Here is a 22,351-nt window from a genome sequence, read left to right as displayed (position 1 = left end):
ACACTAGCTTTGCCTGAGTTGACAAGCTCGTATTCGTGGTGGTGATGGAAACACTAGATCAGCGGCGAGTTTATCTCTGCCCCCAGGGTCCCAAAATTTGACTGGGCACTCTGACAGTTTCTTGGTGCTTGGCTAACTACCTTACCAGTTACATTTCACCTCGGTGGATATGTCAAATTTCACAGCAACTTTAAACTCCTCCTGGTCTTCCTTAACCTCCAGCCCTGTAATTGGCCGTACAAGTGGTGCACGCTTATGCAGCTGGGAAAAGTTGGGACCATGTCATTTCACAGCAATCTTAGCCTCTCCCAAAGGCTTCGTATTCCCTTTTCCTGCTGGCAGTAGTATGCGCTTCCTCGCCGAATGTGGTCAACCTACTTTATCTTACTGCAGAAAGCCTAACGAACGAGTCATCTCGCCGCTAAAGTTCAAAGGACAAAAGACTCCCCCCAAAACCCCCATACATACGCAATTCAAGGGTTATTTACCCACCATCATCCCATTACTTTTGCCGCTGCTGCCACTGTTTCAATGGTCGCCGCCTTCGCACTTCTAAAGACGGTCCGTTAGTGTCGTGCGTTAGAAGCCGGACCAGAACCGCGATGGTGTGAATAGCGTCGCTCCCAGCGCTGTGGCAGTAGCGCTGTGGTTGGCATTTTTTGCTAAAGCCTATAGAGAGCATCACATCTCCAAGAGGTGGCCAAGTCTTGGCTAGATCTTCCTGCTTTGATATACAAACTTGCTGAGTTATATCGACAACATCTACCCATCCAACCATCTCTTGGAATAGACTTGGGGAAAACACTTGAATAGCCGGTAATTCTCGGGGATGAGGATGCCAGCCGACTAGTATGATGTCCTTCCCAATATAGCGTTGTTTGATGCTGTCAACGATGATTTTTATCTCTTTGCCTACGTCTGCGGTTTTAATAGTACATCCAAAGGGAAACGGAGGAAATGGTCTTCGTCGACTTCGGCCCTCGAGGTAGAAACAGTAAGATTCGATCTTATATCGATCTACAAACTCTTGGGTCTCAAATGGTAGCGACGGGAACTCGGTAGATTGGAGACTGGCCGGTGGTAGGATAGCGAGACCTATTGACGTGATGCCTTCTCCAATCCCTTCACAGCCTTCCACATCGATGCCTAGGAACACCGAATCTTGTAGTTGGTGCCTTAGGGAGCTAAGACCTGTGATTTGCTTCTGCAAGCAAAATGTTCTAGCTTCTGGAATCTCCAGAAGGGTTGGCGGGAAGCGCTTCGGCATCGCACTCTACGTTTTTGGCTCCAGAGTGCCGAAGTTGCAAGATCAGATGATTAAATCCGCTAGAGTAAGAGATTGGGATAAACGAAACGACTGACGGAAGGTCTTCGTACAACGAAAGAGGATTCAGAGCGCATCACCAAGTATTTATTTGCACAAGACGCCGGCTAATCTGAACCTTATTACCATTTTGCTTGCTTCTGGACATAGCTGATATCTTGTGGCTGATTGTATCTCTAGGAGAGTTCACAGGCCTATGGTGAACTTATGGAGGTTATATTCATTGTCAAGAGGGTCAGTAAAGCTACAGTAGCTTGGCTAAAGGAAAGTTACGCCCATCCAATGTGGTCTCCCCTAGTGCCCCTCCACTTGCGCGTTTCTAGCCTGATTGCAAAGCTGGCTCTCTAAATAGATAGTCAAAGGACTAGGTGAATTGCGGAGACAAGCGACCCAAAATGTGTTGATCAGGGCCATATATCCCTTATTACCGTGATATATTCGGGAATCCAGCCTCGGAAATTCCACCTATCTCCATATCTTGATAGTGCCAGGGATGGCATCATCTCTAAATGCGGGGTTGAACCTCTGCTAATAAAGCCGCTGTGTGTCGCAATCGCAGCGATTGAGTCCCGATTGTCGAAAAAAAATATCGCGACGCAGTTGTTACACCATCATCGCTCTATTTTCCAGAATAAACAAACTTCAACTCTAGGCCAAAGATTGAAAGACGAGAAACAAAGTATAACGATGGGTTCAAAACCTAATTCAGCACTAAAGGTGGTCTTTGGCGCCATGACCCTTGGAGACAAAGGTTTGTTGTATTCACTCACCAAGAACGTGCATTTGTTGATTGCTATTCCTAGGCGCCACTCAAGCTCGCATTCATACCTTGGAGGAGTCCGCCGAGATTCTCGATGTATTCCAGCAATTTGGTCACTCAGAGATCGACACCGCCCGAGTGTACGGCGGAGGAAGTTCTGAGAGATTTCTTGGCCAGCTGGATTGGCAAAAGCGAGGGATTGTCATGGATACAAAACTATCGCCGAGCAGTGGCCAATATAATCACACGCCTGAGGGTCTTCGGCAAGGCCTTTTGGAAAGTCTGAAGGATCTCAAGACTGAAAAGGTAAGCCAAAAAGAAAGGGCGCATCGTCCATGCATTCTAAGAGAAACATCATTAACTCACTCATTTGGTAATAGGTTGATATGTGGTACTTACACGCACCGGATCACAATACCCCATACGAAGACACCCTTCGCGAAGTCAATAAACTCTACGAAGAAGGCTACTTCAAACGCTTCGGAATCAGCAACTATTCTGCCTGGGAAACTGCCCAGCTCTGCGAAATCTGCATCCGCAATGGGTGGAAGAAGCCCGATGTCTATCAAGGCGTGTACAATGGTCTCCATCGAGCAGTAGAGCCTGAGCTCTTCCCCTGCCTTCGCAATTACGGGATCGCATTTTACCAGTATAATCCGGTGGCCGGAGGAATTCTCACAGACAAGTACAAGCTTGACTTCAAAGAGCATGAAGAGGGTAGCCGCTTTGACCCCACGAAAGCACAGGGTAAAAACTACCGAAACCGATATTGGAATGAGACCTACTTCAAGGCCTTGGATGTTGTCAGGCCAGTAGCCGCCAAGCTCGGCATCCCCACCGCAGAGGCAGCTCTGAGATGGTCTCTTCATCACAGCTTGCTGAAGAATGAGCATGGTGACGCGGTTATCATTGGAGCAAGCAGTGCCCAACAATTGAAGGAGAATTTGACGAGCTTGGAGAAGGGCCCGTTGCCGGATGAGCTAGTTGCGGCGTTTGATGAAGGATGGCAAGTGGCCAAGGCGGTTTGCAGACCGTACTTTCACTAATGAACGGCTCTGACGATTGTATCTGCATGAAGCTAGGGCGGAATCCTTTGCTCAAATCACGGAATATAGTGGTCAAAGATTTTGTAATGCAATGAGATAAAAGGCGCCGCTTATTAGAGTGAGACTGATGTCGCCGACTGCATTACATGTTAGTGGCCCAACATATGCAGCCAGTCGCAATGCGGATTCTTTTCTGCCGATACTCCAGCTCTTTCCGGATGTATATGACATTTAGTTATATACCTTTTTTACCCGTAGTTTTCTGATTACTTATACCTTCGATCTCGTATTCTTCACTCATGCGATGATCAGCGGGGTAGTCTACCCATTTCACGATTGATGATGACGGTAAAGAGACAGCAACAATCATGGTTATTCAAACGTAAAAAGTACTCTAATCTATAAATACTGTGCCCCATGGCTTCATATGATCAGATCATCGAAAGGTTGCAACCGGGGAAGCAACAATCACATTAAGACTTACGTGCACCATCCAGGAAGACTCATCGTTGTATGGCATTGTCTATTACATATAAGCCTATATAGCCTCTATGAGTTATTCCTTCTGATCAACATGTGTATCGAATGATAATTTCTTTGTTATTCCGCATATTTTGTTTACCGCTTGACTTCCACGACTGCCTACGTAGGAGCTGGGGTCGGTATTTCGGCATTTCACACGATCGCGTATTTTTGCAACCCCAGATCTTTCTTTTCCGATCCGTCGGGATGTAACCCTGTTTGGATCCAATTTCAAGACCATGAGAACAAGAATAACAAGTTGCTTCTACTAAGGAACATCTTTAGGCTAATTTGATTCCTATTTTACGTATTTGTAGTCAATGGCAAGATATTGAAGCCCATATGACGTCGATCTCGTTCTCCCCGCAAAAAGCAACGTATCATGGCAGCAGCTAGATGAAGATCAGTTGGATATAAGACGCTCCCAGTGTAGTAGTAATTGCAAGGCATTGGTGGTGATATCAAGTCTCATTCAACAAAGTTACAACTCCATTGAGCTTCTTTGGTGAATAGCAAGATGGTCCGAACTTCAGTGGCCTCGTCCATTGCGACATTTGTGAGCCTCGTTGCAGGCGAAACAATTCATCTGAATGTTGCCAGAAGTACCCCAGCGTCATCGAGCCCTCCTATCTCGCTTGACTTTCAGTCTTTTTCCATTGAGTTTGCGTTTCTAGTTGACTTCCAAGGTAGAATATGCTCATTCCTTTGCTGCTGGTAACATAACCAACGTATCATTCAGGAAATAAGTCTCATCCAAACAGATTCACCAACAATCTCTTGGCCAACCTAAGAGCCTTCAATGGAGATGTGCCTCAGATTCTTCGGATTGGAGGAAATACTCAGTATTGCACTCCAACTCTTGCTCATCGGAGGACAGTTACTAACCTACTATGTTATCTAGGGACCATGTCACCTACATTCCGAACCAAAAAGAGCAGCTTATCAATTTTTGGGATCCATCCTACAACTCCGATCAGCCACGCAATACTTCCATCGGCCCAACCTTCTGGGAAGCATTAACCGCCATTGAAGGAACAAAGTACATCTTTGGACTAAACTTTTACAAGAACGACTCTACGTATCTTGAGAATCTTAGAGGGGAAGTCTCACAGACTCTGCGGCAAATTCCTCCTGATCGGTTACACTTGTTCGAAATAGGCAATGAAAATGATTACGGCGCATTGTCTGGATTCCGACCCCCAACATGGACTCAACAGGACTGGGTTGAGGAGTGGATTGACCGTGCACGACATATTCAGACCCCGAGCAAGTCTTTGAGATTCTATGCTCCATCGACATGTTGTTACAATATCACGACTCCTTATTCGTTCTTCTCCCCATGGACGATATGGAATAGCACATTTGACTATGACCGAGATGGGTGGATCTCGGAGGTGTCACAGCACGGGTGAGTTGCAGCTATCCTTGAATCAACCAACTTTCTTTACTGATTGAGATATAGATACATCTCCTCGACTGGTCAAAACCCAACTCTACAAGGTATAGCTTACCGAGGACTCTGTCCCTAACTGGCCATCTTGATTAACTGGGATCAGGCACCCTCATGAATCACACGAGCGTGGTCATCAATGGAACTGTTCACCAGTCTCTTTGTAAACTCAATCATGATGCCGGTCGTGTTTATACCCTGGGTGAAACAAACAGCGTCTCTGGTCAGGGGGCGTTTGGAGTTTCCAACGTCTTTGGCTCTGCGTTGTTCATCCTTGACTATGAGCTCTACTATGCATCTTTCGTAAGTTAACAGGGTCCCAGTTTCTATCAAGGCAGCTCTAATCGAGTTAATAGGGAGTAAATCGCATGCATATGCACCAAGGAACGGCGTACCGCTACGGTGCCTGGATGCCCATTGCACAGAACGGCACAGGACCATCGACGAATCCTCCTTACTACGGTCACGTTATGGTCTCCAAGTTTATCGGAGCCTACCCCAACACGAGAATCAACAATATCGATCTTCACAGCGATTTCTATTCCGCATACGCAGCATACGAAAATGGCCGATTGGCCCGTGTCGTCCTTTTGAACCTACACGAGTGGAACCCTTCAACTGATCAATCTGAAGCCTCGAAGGCGCCGAGCACGACTTTTACTATCAACATTGGCCAACGAGGAATTAAATATGCCACTGTCGAGCTGATGACGGCTCCGGGCGCGCTCTCCGAAACGAATATTACGGTCGCTGGATTAAGTTATGATTATGACCTGGCTGAGGGAAAGCCGGTGAGAGTGGCGAGACAGTATGAGAGTGTGCTTCGCCCGAATAACAAGGGAGAGATTGCTGTTTCAGTGCGATATTCGCAAGCAGTGCTTTTGACGTTTAACTAGGAGCTGAATGTAGCTGCACGTACAGTATGTAATCTATGAGAGTTAATGAGAACTGCGGTTACGGATCGCCCCGAAAATCGGTTCAATTACTCCGTAGAATCCACCTTAAACCCAAGGTGCCATACAAGTGACAGCCACATTTGACCGTGTGTAAAGCCAAACATGCATTTGTATATACTATGTAATCCGTGATTTCTCTAAAAGATAAAGACCAAGTTACATTACGGGCACAGCCACCATCACTTCAGAAGATATCCTCAGCAGACAGATGTTATCTCGCGCCCTTCCGCATCCAATGAAGGATCAATTGGTAATCGCCCACCACGAACCCTTGCTCAACGGCCCACAATCCATCGGAGTTGCTGCTGCGGGTTCGGCGTCAACTCACGCAATCAACGGCCTCTATTCGCCATCTGGGGAACCATTGATCCACCGGCGTTCTAGCTAGACCTACGGAAACCGGAAGGCAGAAGCACTCTTTTCTCAATCCGCCATTTCAGCTCAAGCAGTGAGCGAGTCACAACCAGAGTCGCCAAGATTTGGTTCGAGAGGCGCTGTTGGTTCATTCAGAATGGCAACAGACGAGACCACGCCGCTGCTTCCTGGCCGCAAGGCCTTGGTCTCGGTCAGCCAGAAGAGAAGCTTCAGAGACTCGCTCAGCGGCATCTTCACCAATGTCGAGAACCGCATTTTGGCGGCAGGATTTCTAATCTGTGTCGCGTTTAGCTATACTCAAGTTCCGTGAGTCTCACGCCTCTCATTTACGGCCTCATAATTGTGATATCATGGCCTTTGTCTTCTTCAAAGTGTAGTCATTGCTTACATCCAAAAGGCTCATGTATGTTTTCCATCTTATGGTATGCGACGAATTCTACGACCACAACCCTCCATTTGAAGGCCCCGGCCAGCGATGCAGTCGCGACGAAATCGCTGCGGGGACCGCTGCTCAATTTAGTATTCTGGGAATGAGCACGACACTCTGTGGTGAGTTCTGAATGTGCTCCCTCAACTTCTACTGCATTCATGTGATTATTATTTACACGAGTAGCATTGACACAAGACTCTTTTAATCTCTAGGAACTCTCAATCTTTTTATTGCAGGATGGACCGTCAAAAAGATTGGTCCCCGCGCTGCTCTCATGATTCAGACTTTCGTGCCCGCTCTTCGAGTCCTTGCACAGATCCTCGGAGTCATCGCCGGCAAGCGAACAGGCATTTTGATCATCCAGGCCACACAGCTGGTCACCATTATTGGCGGGCCAGCCGGATACATTCTCATCACCAACATCTTTGTTAGTGAACTTGTTGAGCCTGCTCGGCGGACGGTTGTCTTTGGAAAGCTACAGGGAAGCATCATGCTTGGACAGAGCATCGGGTACTTGGGTATGCATGCCTCCAATTATAGATCATCCTATCGCTGGCTAACTCTTTGACATGACAGCTGGTGGAATGGTTGGAGATGCAATCGATATCCGCGCGCCCTTTGACATCGCCTTCATCACCTTTCTCATATCTTGCGCCTACGTACACTTTGCTCTCCCATACATTTCTCCAGATTCCATGAGTAGCAAGAAGAAGCCCGGCCAGCAGGGCATTGCAGGCTTCTTTGCTCCGCTCAAGATCCTTGTGCCCCAGCGCGTAAGAACATCGAGTGGCGGCATCAAGAAGCACTACGGCGTCATCGTTCTCTGCGCCGGCATCTTCCTTGGAGTGGTAAGTGTAGCAGATCCTTTTACCTTGAGCTTTCTCTTCGATACTGACCAGAACGCCAAACAGCTCGCAACGGACTATGCTCCTCTCCTAACCCAGCTGTATGCCACCGCAGCATTCGACTTTGATCAAGGAGACAATGGGTGGCTCATGTTCGAATTCGCCTTTATGCGAAGCTTCTTCCTTATTATCTTGTTCCCACGTATCATCAACTTCGGACGTTACATGCTCAAGCGTAATTCCCACTCAGAACCTGAAGACACAGATGATTCGTCTATTTCTACGGCGGATGATCAACTGCCTACCGAACCCGGAGAATTTGATGCGGCAACCGGTGAGCAGGCGGATATCGAGCCAACAAGGCCAGTATCCTCAAAACACCACCACGAGGTCGGCCACTTTGACCTCATCTTCCTACGATGGAGTCTTGTCGTCGACGGTGCACTCACCACTGTCGTCGCATTCGCCACCAAGAGATGGCACATTTATCTTGGTAAGCTCTCTGCGAAGCAAAGAGATACATGTTCACTTGTCGTATTAACAAAGCCCTTGTAGCCGCTTTTCTCCTCCCTTTCGGTTCCGGCTCTGCACCAGCAGCCAAAGGCGTCATCACCGATATGTGTTCAGAATCTCATCGCGCGGATGCCCTAAACGCCGTGACACTCGTAGAGAATATTGCTAGATTGACAACGCAAGGGCTCTTTGGGTTAATCTTTTCCAGCCTAGCGAGTGTGGGCAAAGCGTATGCGACGTTTTACTGCAATGCGGTAAGTGGTTTAAAGGCTTTCAATCCTTGTGAATGAGAAGGTTCTAACATGCGTCGCAACTCCAGGCAATCGCCGTGATCGGAATGACTGTCTTGTTATTTTCCAATTTCCCACCTCCGGGCAGTACGCTGATTGATGAAGAAAGCGAGAGAACAGATGAGAGTCAGAACGAGGGAGAGAATACACTTGCTCAATAAGTAGCATAGAATATTTTATGACTACAGATAGACGAAGCTTTTCGTCGAGAACAAACACTAGCAATATGGAGTGCTTCATGTCATACACACCCTACGCATGCCGCCACGCCGCAAACATGGTATGGCTTATAAAAATGGCTTCAGCAGACGGCTATAGAAAAGAATATACAGAATTTTAGCCTTCAAGATTCAACCGTAAAGGTGTGCTTGCCTCCAGTAACATTGACGCTCACCCAGTCTTGAGTCTGGCCTGTGGACAATGTAAGAGGTGTTCCATCCATGTATATCTTCGGATTCTCCAGCCCCAATGTCGGAACACAAACCACCCCGGAAGACTCTTTGGGTGTTTCAATCTCCAGCGCAAACATTAGACCGGATTGTGCATCCTTTCTCTCCCAGGAGATTCCAATCTCTCCCTTTGGAGTTGGCACGCCTCCTCTGGCCCATGTGAGCCCTCCTCCGTCTACCACAGGGCATATCTTCCACGTCTGAAACCCTGGCGTTTGAGGCTTCACTCCAAGTACATAGCTAGTCAACAAGGGTACAATACCCGTTGACCATCCATGAGCCATGGACGTAAAGCCACCCTCATAAGCAGTCCCATTTGGTCCAATACCCTCCCACTGTGTGATGTATGGATCGTGAGCAGCCATCCATCCATACAGTCTTCGAATCTCGTCAAAGGCAGACGAAGCTTTCCCAGGGGTAACAAAGCGAGCGACAATCTCGAAATAGGAGATGAAGGCGTAGACACGATCGTTGAACTGATCCCCAGGGCTCAGCACGCTGCTATCGTAGAATGCGTTGCCATACACTTGAGACGTCGCATTTTGCCAGTAATCAAGTATCTCAGCTGCTGTTTTGTCATCCGTTACACCTGCAAGAATAGCAATAGCATTCCCATCTTGTGCATGGACATTGCAAAATGTGCCTGCATCTCCTCCAGGACACGGTCCACCGTCATAAAACGCACCAACACTGCTGTCAAAATTATTACTCGAGAGCGCATCTCCAACAGCAGCAGCTCTGGAAGACCATCTTGAGGCGTCGTCGTTCCGACCAAGGCTTTCAGCTAGCTGTGAGGCATATGACAAAGCGTGAACGTACAAGGCATTGTAGTACGTTACCGGTCCTGATCGAGGCAGAAATGCGTAGTCGCCATAGCCCATGTCCGCATTTTTGTCCAAAAGCCCAGTTACATTGTTCGTGTTTGAGGGATAATATTCGTCAAGGACGCTGACGAGTGTATCCCAGTACGTTTCTGCATACGAGGTGTTGCCAGTGTACATGACGAGGTCAACGCTACTGACAACCCACCAGAGCGGATAATCGAACAGAGGCAAAGTGTAATTGTTTCTATGTGTGTTTTCTTTAGCATTGTCAAAAAGCCGAGACCATCGGAGACAACTTACATGCTGGCAGGAGGGATCCATCCATCGGTTCGCTGATGCAGCGCCAAGTCCTCCAAAACATTGCGCGCCGACTCAGCAAAATCATGAGACAGATATGAAGTCAGTGCTGCAACAGCCAAGTCGCCAACATACGGGTCTCTGTCTCGCTTGGCTCCGTCAAAGAGTACTTGTTTGCCCTCCAAGGTAGGACTTGAAGCACCTCTAGGCTCTGTCTCGTTTGCGAGAAACACATCTGTGCCCATATCTACCGTATATACTCCGTCATACCACCATTGAGTAAGCTCATCATCTGAACATTCGAACCACCCGGTGAAGGTATCTGGTGTTCCGAGAAATGCGGACCATTCGAGGCTCAGGCCGGAGATGGAAACGGAACCAAACGAGGATGTGTATGGTGCGTCTGATGGCAGGGCTTCGAGCCATATTTTCACATAACGGAAGCCGTGAAGCCCATCTGAGCAAACCTTTGTGCCATCCTCATATTCACACCCATGCGAGTCTGTCCAGGTGTAATTTGTGTTCTTGACAGCTACCTATTATTGAAAGGTTTGGAGATGAGCAATTCTGCAAGTTGGCCATGTACCCACAGATTTGAAGCTTACCTGGTCTGTTCCGTTGGTCAATTTCTCATTCTACTCTAATGTGTAAGTCGTTTGATCTCGACAAAGAAGTATTCAATGTTGAACATACCCCGCTAGCATTGTCGGATCGTGTAAAGTCACTCCGATTCGTGAGATACTCCATCGTCTCCGAAAACGCCAATCTCAACCCCGGCAGCCCAGCAGATGTATTCTGTGATCCGCCAAGTTCGAGGCTCAAGATACCGACCACATTTTGCCCAAAATCCACCACCACTGTTGGCAGCAGGTCATTTTCATCGCCTCGACTCAACACTGTCGGGCTTTGGCGGTTGAACAAGCCATTGGGATTGGAAACATTCCCAATTGTGCTACCTGATACAATGCCAATCGGTTTAACGATATTCGAAACGGGGGATCTGACAAATCGGTGCCAGCTTGACTCTGTATTGGTTGCGCCAGATGGTACACCGCTTAATACCACAAGACCAGCATAGAGCACCAACAACGTGTTAGAGACCATGATGAAGATGATGGGTAAACGTCCATTGAGAAGTGCCGCAACGATCGTTTCAACGTCTCATGAACAACACAATTTATAGTAGATAATAGCATCAATAAGAATATTTCAGACTATGACAATACCAGTCAATCATAGAGAACTTCACAACAACTCATCGGTAATTTCGCGTCATTTGCCCCCGAGTGTAACCCTGTCTAGAGACTGCATGCGGGGTTAGATGCACGATCTGTCGTTCCCCGCGATGAGGAGAGCATCGCCGATTGATCTCCAACCATGCATGCGGAAATCATTCCAGAGAATGGCTGTGCAGCTCCCTAAGATGGCTATCCGACGTGCCGTGTCCCCAAATTCTAGTGGTGGTGATGCAGATACAAAAGAACAGCCCGACCATAGTCGCAGACACTAGCAGAGCGGGATACCCAATAGAGAGAAGGCATTCTTCTCTATCGAGTGACGATACACTGAGATGCTGGATGGCCACTCTCTCATTTGACGACCTAGGTTAATTATGTTTCATGATCAATATAGATTTCAGCAGATACTAGAGGACTATAGCTATAGTAGCAGGTACTTAAAGAACCGGGTATTTACTCTGAAGTAAACACTTGTAAGAGTAAATAAATGGCCTCTTTTATATGCACTTTCGGTGCTCAAACTCCACGCAGTCGCCGGAATACTGGATAGCTACTCCCTTAAAGAACAATTTAAGCAGATAATTTTTTTCTCTCACGTATGTCGGGAACTTATAACATATATCGTACGAGAGACAACTATTTTGTGAGGCGGCCCTGACATGCTCGTTTGGCTTTGTTATGAACTACTTAGGTGGTTGCGAAATGTGATTCAGCATTGCTTCAATTGTTCATGATCATATATTTTAGCGAAATGAACGGAAATATGTTGGTTTGAAGATGAAACCCAACTCCGTAAAGTCATATACAGTAACCAATATTGTGGGAATAATTACAAAGAGTTCAAGTACAATAAATCAGGATCATGCTTTCTCCTTTGTTTTCTCGTTCAACATTGTTGTTGCTTCCCAAATATGCCCATCCAGGTCCTCGAAACTTCTCGTATATAGTCCCAAATCTTTCCCGTACTCCTTCATTTCAAAAGGGTCTTTCTTGCCACCCGCCTTTTCGGCCTTTTCCAGGAACCCATCTACATCTTCCTTATTCGGCACACCTAGGGTGTATATGGCGCCAGTGACCTCCTTTGCATGTACAATTTTTGAACCACGGCGGATGAATTGTTCAAACCGCGAGGTAGAGTGTATCATGAGACAGATATTGGCGTTGGACTTGTAAGGGAAGCGGAATGCCACGGTGTCGTCGTCCGAGTAATCATCAAGAGGGGTGAAGTTAAGAGACTTATAAAAGTCGGTGGAGGAGCTAAGAGAGACGACAGGGAGAGAGACGAAGAATGATGGTGGCTTAGAAGTTGACATTGTTTCTTCTGTCGATATTCAAGACGATAGTATCTGTGAGTTCTGTGGAATGTGAGTTGTACTGGAAGTGAAGGACTATCCAACCGCTGCATATTGTCATACATTTTTAAAACTGCATTACGTTGTTTTTCCAACTATCATAATGACATAAAGCAATCATCATCGAAATGTCCAAGCCTCACTGTGTCCGGCGCTAGAGACAGCGCAATAGTCATCAGATGAACGGATATCGAAACTTTGTTTCTCCAAGCTATCGCGCTAATGACAACTTTTGGCCCTTCTAAGAAGAGCAAGTAAGTAAAGAGGCGAACAGGGATCGCCGTGCCTTAGCTCCAGCGGTGTTAGTACGGAATGATTAGCCAGCTTCTAGACTACTGTATGCAGGTGCTCAGAGCCCAGTAATAGGTTGTCTCTGGCCAACTGAAAGTATAGAACGGCCAATAAGGGCTTCTCCAGCCAGCTTACAAGATAGTCCTATCAGCGTGGCTCATTATTGCACACTGCTGCTACTATTGCTGATGCTTCAGAAGCTCTTGCGTCACCTTAGCAGGTTTCAAGATATGATATTTATATGGAGTCGATGCCTTGCACACTGCTTATATGTAAGCACCAGACTCGGTAGCGAACTAGACACTGTTGGAGCGCTCAGTAATCGCTAGCAGCATATAAATTCGAGTGCGTACTTTCATCTCATAGATAGCTAGTTTACAACGAAAAAAGGAGCTCATGTATTAACTGGGAAGAGAATAAGAGAATGCTACAAGATATTGTGTGAGGTTTCAAGCAAGATGAGGTGTTTCGGAGAACATACAGGCGCGAGAGATTAAACCCTAATAAACCGACGGGACGGGTTTGCAAAGGCATCAAGACATATTATTTCCCAGCTTCTGAGCCAATCGGAACAATTTGCTCACTTTCTCCCTACAGTAAACGCCGATTTCCTTTTTGGTCGTATTGCTGGCTGCAAAGACGCAATCTGACGACTGCAGTGTGCAAATTGTTGAGGATCATCGTCACTATGAGTGCCACAACCCTGGTCCGCTTATTGTTTGTACGATGCTATTGTTAAACGTCTACTACCTTCTCATATCACGCAACATGTCACTGTATTATCCTGCCTCTCCCAGATAGATTAAACCATACCGAATAACCGGCATGGCATACAAATGCCCATAATTTCCCACAGAAGGTCATAGTGAAAACTGTATAAATTGTAACCCCCATTGGCCATCCCTTATTTTAGCTTGCTCCCTTCGGGCCGTTTCCATTGCCTATTCTGTGCCTGAATGAGCATCTGTCACCCGCAGGCAGATCGCATCTGGACCGCGTCGGCAGTGGATTAGTCAATACTAATCCTGTCATGTAATGTTACTTCGTGCTCCGTCGTGTGCTTCATATAATCGGAGTTTAGGGACACGAGCCTACGGATAATAGTCAATTGGTGTCAATTGAAGGCACGATTGGCGATTTTGGTGATGAGAGACGCAGCTAATACCCTGCGTCTGCATGTCTGGACAGCAGGCGAAAGACAATTAGGACAAGATCGCCATACGAGCTGCCTGTTTGTGCCTAATCGGTCGATGGAGAGCTGTAGTGGGACTGAAACAAGAAGTAATCAGAGCCCAACGTTTGACACCGCTTGGCTCGTGCCATCTTGCGATCGGACTTGGGAATCTCTCCGTAGGAGTTCAAGACGGGAGTCTCAGTCAAACTAGTATATATACCAGGTCTTACACGCCGCTCCATAGCCTTGCATTGAAGTGAGCAAGGAGGTTCAAGTCAAAAGTTTGCTTCACGGCCATCTCATATCCATTCATCATGAAGGCGTCTCTATCGTGGCTCCTCTACGCCACTGCGGCATCAGCTTCGTCGCACAATTCACACCCACACCCCGTCAGAGCAGCGGCAGCCATCGATGCCTCCACGATCCAGGGCAAATGGCTCTACGGCTACCAGGGCTGGTTCCGTAAACCGGGTGCCGGCGTCAACAACCACTGGTCTGCCGATGGCCAAACTCCAGGACCCAACAACAGTATGAAGATACTCTCTATGACAAGACTAATGACGATTCCATTGTGACTTACACTATCGTAGTTGAGATTGACTTCATCCCGGATGTGAGCCAGTATCCGGCCAACTGCCTTTTCAACACCGGCCTCACGCTGCCAAACGGCCAACCCGCCAAGTTCTACGACGCAACCTGCGACGGTGTTGTCGACTTACACTTTAAGTGGATGCAACAGTACGGCATCGATGGTGTAATTGTGCAGAGATTCCTTGGATCTATCAACGACCAGTCATTCATTACTGTTAGTCCATGACATGATAAACACACAAGCCCCTCCCAAAGATCAATATCTAACTACAGATTCAGATCCTCAACCAGGTCAAGGCGGCGGCTGAAAAGTATGGCCGTGGTTTCATCGTCGAGTACGACGTCTCCGGCGGCGACTCTTCCCAGGGCAGCGTCGCCAACCAAGTCCTCGCCGACTACAACTCCAAGATCAAGCCCTACACCACGTCGTCGGCCTACATCCACCAGAACGGAAAGCCCGTCACCATGGTCTTTGGCATCGGTTTCCAAGGAATGAAGACCAGCGCCGCTGACAGCCTCAACATTGCAAACCAGCTCAAGAGCGCTGGCCTGTACGTCGGTTTCGGCGTGCCTGAGCAGTGGGCTGGCGATGTTAACAGCAACTCTGGCTTTGTCCAGGCTTATAAGGCGGCAGACTTTATCAGCCCTTGGACTGTTGGCGGTTACTCTGCTGCCGGCTACCAGGGCTTTCATTCTTCTGTCCAGGTCCCAGACTCACAGTTGCTGCAGTCCCTCGGAAAGAAGTACGCACCCGTCATCTTCCCCGGAACCTCTGCTTACCACATCAACGGCGGCACCAACCCGTCTGCATTCGATTACTTCCCCCGCAACAACGGTTCTTTCTTCTCCGCCCAGGCTGATGCCCTTACTTCCATGGCCATCAAGCCTCTGTTCATCTTCAACGCCATGTTCGACGAAGTCAACGAAGGTAAGTTTCCTCAGGATGTTCATCTTTCATACAGCAACCACCTAACATGCCTTTAAATCAGGTACCCAGAGCATGCCCGCGCTCAAGGTCAACCAGCTTCCCACCAACCAGAAATTTGTTGGCGTCGACAACGACTTCCCCGACACCAGCTTCTATCTGTCTCTGGGTGGCCAGAAGGCTGCTGCTTTCCACGCCGCTGCTGCTTAATTGACCGCCAGGAATATCTAGAAATAAGGCATGTGTTTGGCTTTTCGTCTAGAGTATAAATAATAAAAGAAGTGAAATCATCTGAAAATACTCTAAATGTGACGCCCACGTATAAAATATGTCGTAGATGCGCATCAATTCGAGAAGAGAAACAGTAGGTCAAGGTTTACATCTAAACTACACAATGGATATGCGTATTTTTAGAAACAAATCTTCACCCAATGCAGGTTTCCATCGTACTTGCTACTCTTTCTCTCACGTTGTTATACAATATTCCCCGATTGGCCCAAGATGGGAATAACAGCCTGATAAGACTGTATATACACCAAGTTATGGGATCCAGTTCATGCTGTCAACCACCAATCGGAACCATCATCACCCAGTTTTCTTCCAACAGTCAGTCGACGCTTTCGGTGTATGCTTCTGCAGCCAGGCCCAAAGAATACTGTCCACTACAATACATCATCGTCCCCACGGCAGCAACAAGCATTCCTCTCACTCCCCCTTCTAACCCATAACAGATCTTGTCAACACTCGATATACGCCTCACCCGTACAAGTCAGCCATACGACAACTGCCGTAAAATAAACATCTACATTAGCCATCATAGCTCAACCTGCATAGCCAAGGTAAAGACCAAAATGGGAATAGTGAACCAGTCTGGCAGGTGTCCAATCCGGGAGACATTCCGCCCGACATCCGGCCACCTCGGAATCGATCCAAGCCTCCAAATACCAAACAAACCAATCAACACCGCCAATCCACGTTACATCGAGCTTCTTTCTACGCCATAAGCACGTAATGACAAGCCAAACTGGCAATTCCCAAGCGTAGCCGGGCGTTTACCATACAACATGTTGCTCCCGAAAATAGCCAAAACTGTCTCTTCTTTTCCGGCAACGCGTCTGACAATTTTAAACTCGGGCCCGCGGCTGAGGGGAATACGGCTTTTCGCCCATTCGCAAGATACGGAAAGTAGATCTACGCGGAGACCAGAAAGCTTGATGGGAATTGGCATTTGTAGATGTCAAAAACTAAGACCAACGTTTGAGCCTCTCTCGATGATCATTGTTTCATCTCATGCCCTCTTCTACCCGAACGCCGAAACAAAGCCCTCACCTAGACCCAAGCACATTCAAACACCCACCCCGTCGTATCGATATCAAACAGCAGGCAAACGGCGAGAAATTTCATTTCACCTTGACATCACTCACCAAGGTGAAAATGCGAATAATATGGAGCGCGGAAGGTCACCAAGGCTTGACACTAAACCAGTAGCTCGACTTGACTAGAGCCGCCGTTCCGAAACCTTCTATCCTCGCGAACTCCGGTGGCGTGGGCCGCAAGTTTCACCAACTCCCAACTGGAGAAGGGAAAAAAAATTTACTTAGTTTGCGCCATTTTGTTTGCTCTTCGTATTAGTGGTGGTAGGGTGTGTAAGATTTGAAGCTCCCCCCAAGGTCAAGCCCAGTGTTAGAGTGCGAAGAGAAGCTGTCTTCAAACTGTATAGCTTTTTTTGTTTTTTTTTTTTGCAGACAACATTTTGAAGCATCACAAGTTGCAATTGAAAGAGACGCAGAAAGAAGTATTTTAAAAAACGTAACACATTAGCGAGATATGAAAAGTCTATAGTAACTAAATATATAAGTTTATACTAGGTTTTAAATTAAGTTAGCGACTGGGGGAATCAAAAGGTTAACAATGCATCCACGGCTGGAGAACTTCTTCTATCGTTCTTTCTCCCTCCCATCCGACTTGGTTGTAGCAACGTGATGGTTCTGCAAACAGGCAATATAGATATATATAACCAGAAATGCAGAAAGAACATGTTAAACTAGTAGTTTGGCTTCGCTCTTCCCCACAAAAGAAACTTGGTCCCCTTGACCAACCTTTCTTCTTCCCCAAGATCACCAATAATAGAGTATTTTGGCTTCGCAGGCGAGTAGTTCGTAAGACCATGATTAAGTTATTCAGGGGGTAAAAAAGGAGTCAAAACGATTACTCTGTCCTCTCAGCCCGGTAAACATCCGCGACATTAAATTACCCGTTTACTCATCCTCGTTGTCAATAGCCTTGTCAGCGAGGAGGTATCGGTTGACACCAGTAGTCTCATCTCTCTCGTGCTCAATGGCGAGCTTCTGGAGAGCAGTGATGACGTTCTCAACAATGGTATCCTTGCGCTTGCGGTCCTTGCGGCCAAGGTCGTTGAGCCAGGGGATCTTGTTGAGGATGAAGTAGACGATGGCAATGAAGATGGTGACACCGAAAGAGTACAGCCAGACAATGACGACGGTGACAATGTCGGTCCAACCATCGTGGCGCTGGACGGCAAGGTCAACGGGGTTGTCGATCTCAGGGGCACCAGACAGCCAGCCGAAGAGACAGAAGAGAGTAGCCATGATGTCGACACCGAGAATGGCGCCGACGAGCTGCCAAGAGGGCATGGTCTTGCCACCACGGGTAACGAAGATGAGCCAGTTCTCAGTAAGGGCGACCTCGAGGAAGAGAATCTCCTGGACGGAGCCAAAGTTCTGGATGATACCACCGTTGGGCAGGTACATGGTTCCACGGAGGACCCAGGTACCGAGGGCAAGCAAGACACCAAGGACGACGGAGATGACCCAGATCTTGGGCAGCTGCCACTCGACGGGACGGGGCTCGTAGTGGGCATTGTCGTAGGCGACGGCGACGGTAGCCAAATCAGCGAACAGGGCAAGGAAGACGATGAGGTCGACACGGATGGTCTCGTTGATGATGATCATGGACAGAGTCAGGTAGATCTCAAGGTGGAGACACAGAGCGATACGGTACTGGACGTAAGCCTTCATGCGCTGGAAGATCTGGCGAGAGGTCTTGATGGCCAGGACGATGGTGGACAGACCGGGGGCAAGGAAGACGATATCAGCAGCAGCCTGAGCAGCCTCGGTGGAACCCTCGACAGCGATACCGCAGTCAGCCTTCTTCAGGGAGGGGGCGTCGTTGACACCGTCACCAGTCATGGCAGTAAGGTGACCACGCTGCTGGAGCATCTCGACGACACGGTACTTGTGCTCGGGGAAAACCTCAGCGAAACCGTCGGCACGCTCGACGAAGTCGTGCTGGACGGAACCGGCAAGACCACCGTGGATGAGCTTCTCAGAGTTGTAGACCTTGGTACCGAGAGCAAGCATACGGCAAGTCTCCTTGGCAATGGCGATGGCATCACCAGTCAACATCTTGACGGGAACACCGAGCTGGGAAGCCTCGAGAATGGTCTGGGCGGTATCCTCACGAGGGGGGTCGAACATGGAGAGGAGACCAAGGAGAACCCAGTCCTCATCGTTCTTCTTGTAGCAGACACCAAGAGATCGGAAACCACGGCGAGCGAATTCACGATCCTTCTCACGGTACTGGGAGGCGAGCTCGTCGTTGGGGTTGGCAAGCTTGAGAATGGCCTTGGGGGCACCCTTGGCGCAGATGAACTTGTCCTTGCCGAGACGGCACTCAGCGGTGATACGCTTGGAGACGGGGTCGAAGGGAGTGAACTTCTCAGTGACCCAGCCCTGCTGAAGGATCTCACGAGCCTTGGGGTAGCGCTTGAGGGTCAGGATGGTGACCTTGTCGATGGGGTCGAGGGTCTTGAGGTTGTGGGAAGAAGCAAGGGCAGCGACAGCCATCATCCAGTTGACATCCTCACCCTCGCAGACGTAGGGGTCACGGATGGACAGCTTGTTGGCAGTGAGAGTACCGGTCTTGTCAGAGCAGAGAATGTCGACACCAGCAAGAGACTCGATGGCGGTGAGCTTCTGGACAATGGCCTTCTGCTTGGCGAGGTAGGCAGCGCCGACAGCGAGAGTGGTGGTGGTGACGACGGGAAGACCGACGGGGACACCAACGATGAGGAGAACAAGGGCATAGTGGAGGAGGTTCTGGGAGCCAGGCTCGGCGATCTTGAGGTGGTGGAAGAAGCCACCAATCCAGGCAGCGAGAATCCAGAACATGACGAGAACGAGCAAGCTGGTACCGATGTTGTCCATGACAGCCTTGAAGTGACCCTGGTCCTTGGCGCCCTGGACGAGATCGGCAGTCTTACCGACGAAGGAGTCCTTGGCAGTAGCAGTGACGATGGCATAGGCCTTTCCGCGCTTGCAGCCAGTGGTGTAGTAGGCGACATCACCGAGGTACTTGTCGACGGCGAGAGACTCACCAGTGATGGCAGACTGGTCGACGGCAACGAGGGGAGTGGCACGGTGGTTGGCAAGAGCAGACTCCTGGTTCTTCTCATCCTCTTCTTCCTCCTCGTCGTCGCTGGAGCCCAGCTTGCCTTCGGCACGGAGCTGCTTGAAGACCTCGAAGTCCTCAGGACGAGTGTAGTCGCAGATCAGGAGAACATCAGAGGCGACGGTGTCACCTTCCTGGACAATGAGCTGTTGAGAGAGAAACAATTAGCTTGTTGTTGTCATGAAACAAGAGTGATGAGAGGGCATTGGCTTACAATGTCACCGGGAACGAGCTCACGAGCGAGAATGTTCTGCTCCTGGCCGTCACGAACAACGGTACAACGCATGGCAATGTTACCCTTGAGAGAGGCGACGATATCGGCGGCAGACTTTTCCTGGTAGAAGGCGACGAAGGCGTTGAGCAGCAAGATACCGCAGATGACACCGAAATCGATCCAGTCACCCAAACCGACAGCCAACAGAGCAGCAACTTCCATGACTGTAGACACATGACTATTAGCTCACTGAAACACACATGAGAGAGAATCTCATCACAACTCACCATATAGAATAGGACCAGTAAAGAAACCCAAAAACTTGGCAAACATATTCTCCTTCTCGGCGCTCAGCTCGTTCCAGCCAGCCCACTTTCGTCGCTCATCAACCTCATTGATACGGATACCAGTGCGGATGTCGGTATCCAGCCAGGCGTCGGGGACAACCCGCTTGGCAGGCTCGCCAGAGTCAATCACGTCGGGGCCGGAGCTCTTCCAAAACTGCCACCACTTGACATCACGACGGTCCTTGTCGTTGTCGTCGCCGCTGCGGGAGCCCTCGCGATAGGTGCTAATGTATCGCTCCAGGGCGGCGTATTCTGGAAGGTTGTCTCCCGCGGGGGGAGCGACGGTGCTGCCAGAGTGGTCCTCACGACCACCGGCTTCAACATCGTCCTCCCCAGGGGAGCCCTTTCGTCGATGAAAGACAGACATTGTTGTGAAGAATTGCGCCCTCGAAGCAGCCGCGAAACTGGCAATTGAAAAGACGCAACAAGTCGCAACTGGGCAGGAAGGGGAGAGAAAAAGTTCATCCACCGAGGCGGCTTGCCAGAGATATTTATTCCAGCCCGTAGTCTCTTGGGGACACCCTAGTCCGGCCCAATGCCGTGGTTCCTTTTTTTTTTTTTTTTTGTCTGGACTGGTTTTTTTTTTTTCTCTCTACCCTCCTTCGATGAGACGCCAGAACGCCAGAGTCTGTCTGGTCGCGCCGTCTCCATCCAGCCATCCATCCATCCCAATTCACTCCCCCAAGCGTACTCCGTACAAGTACAGCTTAGACTTCCCACACGCCCCCCCTTGTCCACTTCCCCCATCGGCCAGCGAAGACCGACGGCAGATTGTCGCCTGGGCTAAGCTGATTCGAGAACAAGCAGGTAAACCCGCGAGCCATGTCCCAAAGAAGGATAGCAAGCCATAGAATCAAACATGCCGCTCAAAGGCCGAGTTATCCTGTCCTTGGCCCTAAGCCAAAAGAGCGGCGCCGAAAGGGCTTCTCCTGCTGTGTGGATACGGCTCTTGGACTTGGGGCCAGGCCCCGGCGCAACCGAAGCTGTCGACCGATGCCGATATCCGATTTAACCCTCTTGTCCCATCTCTTGGCCAGCAACGCCTCTAGGCCTCATCCAGCCAAAGCACACGCCTGTGCGCCCGGAGTAGCTGGGAAGGTGAAGAGACGACCGGGGGACAAGACCCGCCCTGGCCTGAGCAAGAGAGCGAATAAAACACCAAGGCCGAAGCTGCTGAAGGAGGAACCACCCCCCCAGATCAAGAAGTCGGAATCCCGGGACAGCCGGCTTCCAAGGGCCAGAAAATTCTACGAAGGAAATCCCGCATGTAAAACTGGCCCATGGAAGGTGTACATACGGTACGTGCCTTTGATTTTGCGCTTATTACCCGCATCGCATCACGCAGCGCGCCTTTTCCTCGGCCGTCATTTTTTGGGGACGGGGGCCCTGTTTTTCCCCCTTCCTAATTACAAGACGGCTTCTTGATTCAAGGCTCCATCACAAAAGCTGATCTCCGGATACCACGAGTGTATCTTGTAGATAGTACTACGAGTAGAACTAACTACCTACTAAGGCGCGTCTTTTTTTTTTTCTTCCTCCAACGGCACGTCTGAGCGACGTCGGAGGCTGCTTCTAGCATTTTTGTTAGTGAGGCGGCAACATACCTTACTTGGACGAAGAATTAAGTGAAAAAGCCAAGCATGAATCCCGCCCGCCTCATTGGCGCAC

At 49.0% G+C, this 22,351-nt stretch overlaps 7 protein-coding genes across 7 annotated transcripts; 3 read left to right on the top strand and 4 right to left on the bottom strand.

Moving 5' to 3' along the window:
- Window positions 1-147: 147 nt before the first annotated feature.
- On the bottom strand, window positions 148-1,677 carry V8C40DRAFT_280184 (uncharacterized protein). Its single transcript, XM_083221362.1, has one exon. The coding sequence runs from the start codon at window positions 1,265-1,267 to the stop codon at window positions 503-505; it is 765 nt and encodes a 254-aa protein (XP_083072230.1). The 5' UTR covers window positions 1,268-1,677; the 3' UTR covers window positions 148-502.
- Window positions 1,678-1,691: 14 nt separating this feature from the next.
- On the top strand, window positions 1,692-3,714 carry V8C40DRAFT_248331 (aldo/keto reductase family protein). Its single transcript, XM_083216516.1, has 3 exons — window positions 1,692-2,075; window positions 2,128-2,390; window positions 2,465-3,714. The coding sequence occupies exons 1-3, from the start codon at window positions 2,012-2,014 to the stop codon at window positions 3,128-3,130; spliced, it is 993 nt and encodes a 330-aa protein (XP_083072229.1). The 5' UTR covers window positions 1,692-2,011; the 3' UTR covers window positions 3,131-3,714.
- A 455-nt stretch (window positions 3,715-4,169) lies between these two features.
- Window positions 4,170-8,672, top strand: V8C40DRAFT_275533 (major facilitator superfamily domain-containing protein; the record flags this gene model as incomplete). The annotated part of the gene is made up of 13 exons (XM_083220724.1): window positions 4,170-4,338; window positions 4,392-4,494; window positions 4,554-5,060; window positions 5,115-5,152; window positions 5,209-5,405; window positions 5,459-5,988; window positions 6,569-6,739; window positions 6,831-6,982; window positions 7,076-7,381; window positions 7,440-7,711; window positions 7,775-8,201; window positions 8,264-8,475; window positions 8,541-8,672. The coding sequence occupies 13 exons, from the start codon at window positions 4,170-4,172 to the stop codon at window positions 8,670-8,672; spliced, it is 3,216 nt and encodes a 1,071-aa protein (XP_083072228.1).
- A 60-nt stretch (window positions 8,673-8,732) lies between these two features.
- V8C40DRAFT_248326 (glycoside hydrolase family 78 protein) lies at window positions 8,733-11,278 on the bottom strand. Its single transcript, XM_083216515.1, has 4 exons — window positions 10,775-11,278; window positions 10,687-10,716; window positions 10,085-10,617; window positions 8,733-10,028 (listed from the first exon to the last, which is right to left on the bottom strand). The coding sequence occupies exons 1-4, from the start codon at window positions 11,183-11,185 to the stop codon at window positions 8,855-8,857; spliced, it is 2,148 nt and encodes a 715-aa protein (XP_083072227.1). The 5' UTR covers window positions 11,186-11,278; the 3' UTR covers window positions 8,733-8,854.
- A 901-nt stretch (window positions 11,279-12,179) lies between these two features.
- On the bottom strand, window positions 12,180-12,679 carry V8C40DRAFT_280176 (uncharacterized protein; the record flags this gene model as incomplete). The annotated part of the gene is made up of 1 exon (XM_083221361.1): window positions 12,180-12,679. Exon 1 carries the CDS (start codon window positions 12,630-12,632, stop codon window positions 12,180-12,182), a length of 453 nt encoding a protein of 150 aa, XP_083072226.1. The 5' UTR covers window positions 12,633-12,679.
- Window positions 12,680-14,450: 1,771 nt separating this feature from the next.
- V8C40DRAFT_275531 (glycoside hydrolase family 99 protein) lies at window positions 14,451-15,862 on the top strand (the record flags this gene model as incomplete). Its single annotated transcript, XM_083220723.1, has 4 exons — window positions 14,451-14,664; window positions 14,727-14,941; window positions 15,007-15,655; window positions 15,717-15,862. The coding sequence occupies 4 exons, from the start codon at window positions 14,451-14,453 to the stop codon at window positions 15,860-15,862; spliced, it is 1,224 nt and encodes a 407-aa protein (XP_083072225.1).
- A 1,586-nt stretch (window positions 15,863-17,448) lies between these two features.
- On the bottom strand, window positions 17,449-21,147 carry V8C40DRAFT_248322 (uncharacterized protein). The gene is made up of 3 exons (XM_083216514.1): window positions 20,624-21,147; window positions 20,337-20,560; window positions 17,449-20,268 (listed from the first exon to the last, which is right to left on the bottom strand). The coding sequence occupies exons 1-3, from the start codon at window positions 21,048-21,050 to the stop codon at window positions 17,911-17,913; spliced, it is 3,009 nt and encodes a 1,002-aa protein (XP_083072224.1). The 5' UTR covers window positions 21,051-21,147; the 3' UTR covers window positions 17,449-17,910.
- Window positions 21,148-22,351: the final 1,204 nt, after the last annotated feature.

The sequence above is a fragment of the Trichoderma camerunense genome, assembly GCF_050948025.1.
Source record: "Trichoderma camerunense strain CBS 138272 chromosome Unknown V8C40scaffold_11, whole genome shotgun sequence".
In the NCBI taxonomy this organism is placed as follows: Eukaryota; Fungi; Ascomycota; class Sordariomycetes; order Hypocreales; family Hypocreaceae; genus Trichoderma; species Trichoderma camerunense.
This window is presented reverse-complemented; position numbering and strand designations above follow the sequence as displayed.

What these genes read in the sequence shown, in the direction of transcription:
- V8C40DRAFT_280184 (XM_083221362.1), bottom strand. Translation starts at nt 1,267, where the DNA reads ATGCCGAAGCGCTTCCCGCCAACCCTTCTGGAGATTCCAGAAGCTAGA.
- V8C40DRAFT_248331 (XM_083216516.1), top strand. Translation starts at nt 2,012, where the DNA reads ATGGGTTCAAAACCTAATTCAGCACTAAAGGTGGTCTTTGGCGCCATG. An exon ending in CATGACCCTTGGAGACAAAG is followed by an intron (nt 2,076 to 2,127) that starts GTTTGTTGTATT and finishes TGCTATTCCTAG; the next exon opens with GCGCCACTCAAGCTCGCATT. An exon ending in AGGATCTCAAGACTGAAAAG is followed by an intron (nt 2,391 to 2,464) that starts GTAAGCCAAAAA and finishes ATTTGGTAATAG; the next exon opens with GTTGATATGTGGTACTTACA.
- V8C40DRAFT_248326 (XM_083216515.1), bottom strand. Translation starts at nt 11,185, where the DNA reads ATGGTCTCTAACACGTTGTTGGTGCTCTATGCTGGTCTTGTGGTATTA. An exon ending in GATCCGACAATGCTAGCGGG is followed by an intron (nt 10,717 to 10,774) that starts GTATGTTCAACA and finishes ACATTAGAGTAG; the next exon opens with AATGAGAAATTGACCAACGG. An exon ending in TGACCAACGGAACAGACCAG is followed by an intron (nt 10,618 to 10,686) that starts GTAAGCTTCAAA and finishes TTTCAATAATAG; the next exon opens with GTAGCTGTCAAGAACACAAA.
- V8C40DRAFT_248322 (XM_083216514.1), bottom strand. Translation starts at nt 21,050, where the DNA reads ATGTCTGTCTTTCATCGACGAAAGGGCTCCCCTGGGGAGGACGATGTT. An exon ending in TACTGGTCCTATTCTATATG is followed by an intron (nt 20,561 to 20,623) that starts GTGAGTTGTGAT and finishes ATGTGTCTACAG; the next exon opens with TCATGGAAGTTGCTGCTCTG. An exon ending in AGCTCGTTCCCGGTGACATT is followed by an intron (nt 20,269 to 20,336) that starts GTAAGCCAATGC and finishes CTCTCTCAACAG; the next exon opens with CTCATTGTCCAGGAAGGTGA.